Source organism: Ptychodera flava, chromosome 15 (assembly GCF_041260155.1).
Source record: "Ptychodera flava strain L36383 chromosome 15, AS_Pfla_20210202, whole genome shotgun sequence".
In the NCBI taxonomy this organism is placed as follows: Eukaryota; Metazoa; Hemichordata; class Enteropneusta; family Ptychoderidae; genus Ptychodera; species Ptychodera flava.
The window spans coordinates 23,311,678-23,313,472 of NC_091942.1; the positions used below are offsets into that span (position 1 = coordinate 23,311,678).

At 44.3% G+C, this 1,795-nt stretch overlaps 1 protein-coding gene across 1 annotated transcript; it reads left to right on the top strand.

Annotated features, from left to right (window-relative positions):
- Positions 1-292: 292 nt before the first annotated feature.
- On the top strand, positions 293-1,795 carry LOC139152303 (cytochrome P450 1A1-like). Its single transcript, XM_070725446.1, has one exon. The coding sequence runs from the start codon at positions 293-295 to the stop codon at positions 1,793-1,795; it is 1,503 nt and encodes a 500-aa protein (XP_070581547.1).

The window sequence follows — 1,795 nt, forward strand, 5'->3', positions numbered from 1 at the left end:
TACTGATGACGATGACCATCTGGTTCTTTAACGTTTGTGTGAGATAAACTATTGTCGTAACAGTGTACATACTATGGGCTGACCTTTTTCGGTGACCCCTCTTTTCTTTGCACGCTTCTGATAACCCAACCGGCAACAAAATAGTTACGGGTCCCTCGCACACGTAATTTTCAGTCGCCATCTTCTTGGTACATTCTCAAGAGCTTGTGGTTTGCAGACGTCCAAGTAACTCTGTATAGTGAAGGTCGTACACCCAAGATAAATACTTTAGTAAGTGAGGCACTTTTGCAAGATGTTAACATACTGGTTTCTCGTCATTTTGACAATTCTCATCGGAGCGTCTCTGCTGAAACTTACATGGGGTAAGGACGGCGTGACACTTGATACAATGCCAGGGCCTCGAGGATGGCCAGTTGTCGGATCTCTCCCCACCATTGGTAAACTACCCCATGAAACGTTCACTCAAATGGCGAAAACCTACGGTAATGTCTTCAAGGTACGTTTAGGAAGTCGATTTGTAGTCGTGGTACATGGCATGAGAGCCGTACGTGACGCCCTGTTGAAGCAGGCCGTGACCTTTGCAGGGAGACCCAATTTCTTCAGTATGCAGAGAATGAATGTATATGGATCCAACTTTACCGTACAATCATACAGCGAGAGATGGAATGAACAGCGCAAAATGATCGATTCGGCTTTGAAGAATTTCATCGATGACAGACCAAAAGTCATGCAGGAAAAGATCATCAGTGAAGGGGAAGAGTTGGTGAGAATTCTGACAAAAGATGGCAATGGTACCATAATAGATCCACACGGCGATTTACATTTGTCTATGGGGAATATCTTATCTTTTGCGCTGTTTAACAAGAACTACAGCCATGATAATAAGAAAGTGAAGGACCTATTCAGCACTACCAGGAAAATAAGTGAATATTTAACAGGCAGTGGAAATATTGATGATCTTCTACCGGTATTCAGACACTTTCCAAGCCGACAACGGGATGGCTTTGACAGGGTAATGAAGCGTGAACTTGACTTTGTCGGCCAACAAATAAAGGAACATCGCCAGAAATTAAAAGATGGCAATCCGGAAGACATAATTGATTACATGCTTAACTTGCGCAAGCATGGCAGAGCAATAGAGGCGGACATTGTCAAGAAAGACGAAAACATTGCAGGCATGTTAGTTAGTGTGTTTGCAGCTGGGTTTGACACTATGGGCAAAACTCTCTACGTGTTCTTCTTATACATGATATTGTATCCGGAAGTTCAGGACAAGGCGCAACAAGAGATTGACGCTGTAATCGGAAGGGACCGTCCTCCAGCCTTCACTGATCGACGAAACCTTCCGTATGTGGATTCCTTAATCTACGAACTACTGAGACATGCAACATTGGCGCCTCTGTCCATGCCACATGCTACGATAAAAGACACCAAGTTATACGACTTCGATATTCCAAAGGACACCCCGGTATACCCAAATCTGCACTCGGCAAATTTTGACGAAACAGAATGGGAAGATCCTGACCAATTCAAACCAGAGCGATTTCTCTCACAAGACGGACAGTCCCTGAACAAAGTGAAAGCTGCAAAGTTGGCGTCATTCTCTTTTGGCAAGAGACGATGTCCTGGTGAACAGTTGGCTCAGAAGGAACTCTTCTTGTTCATCACGTTGTTTCTACAGCGGTTTACCATTGGCAAGTGTCCGGGTGATAATCCGAAACTGAAGTGGAATCATGGTCTTACTCTGCATCCAGACAGATTCAAAATATTGACCACACCGAGAGATCCGCTGTGA

Excerpts from the sequence above, each read along its gene's own strand:
- LOC139152303 (XM_070725446.1), top strand. The coding sequence starts at position 293 with ATGTTAACATACTGGTTTCTCGTCATTTTGACAATTCTCATCGGAGCG.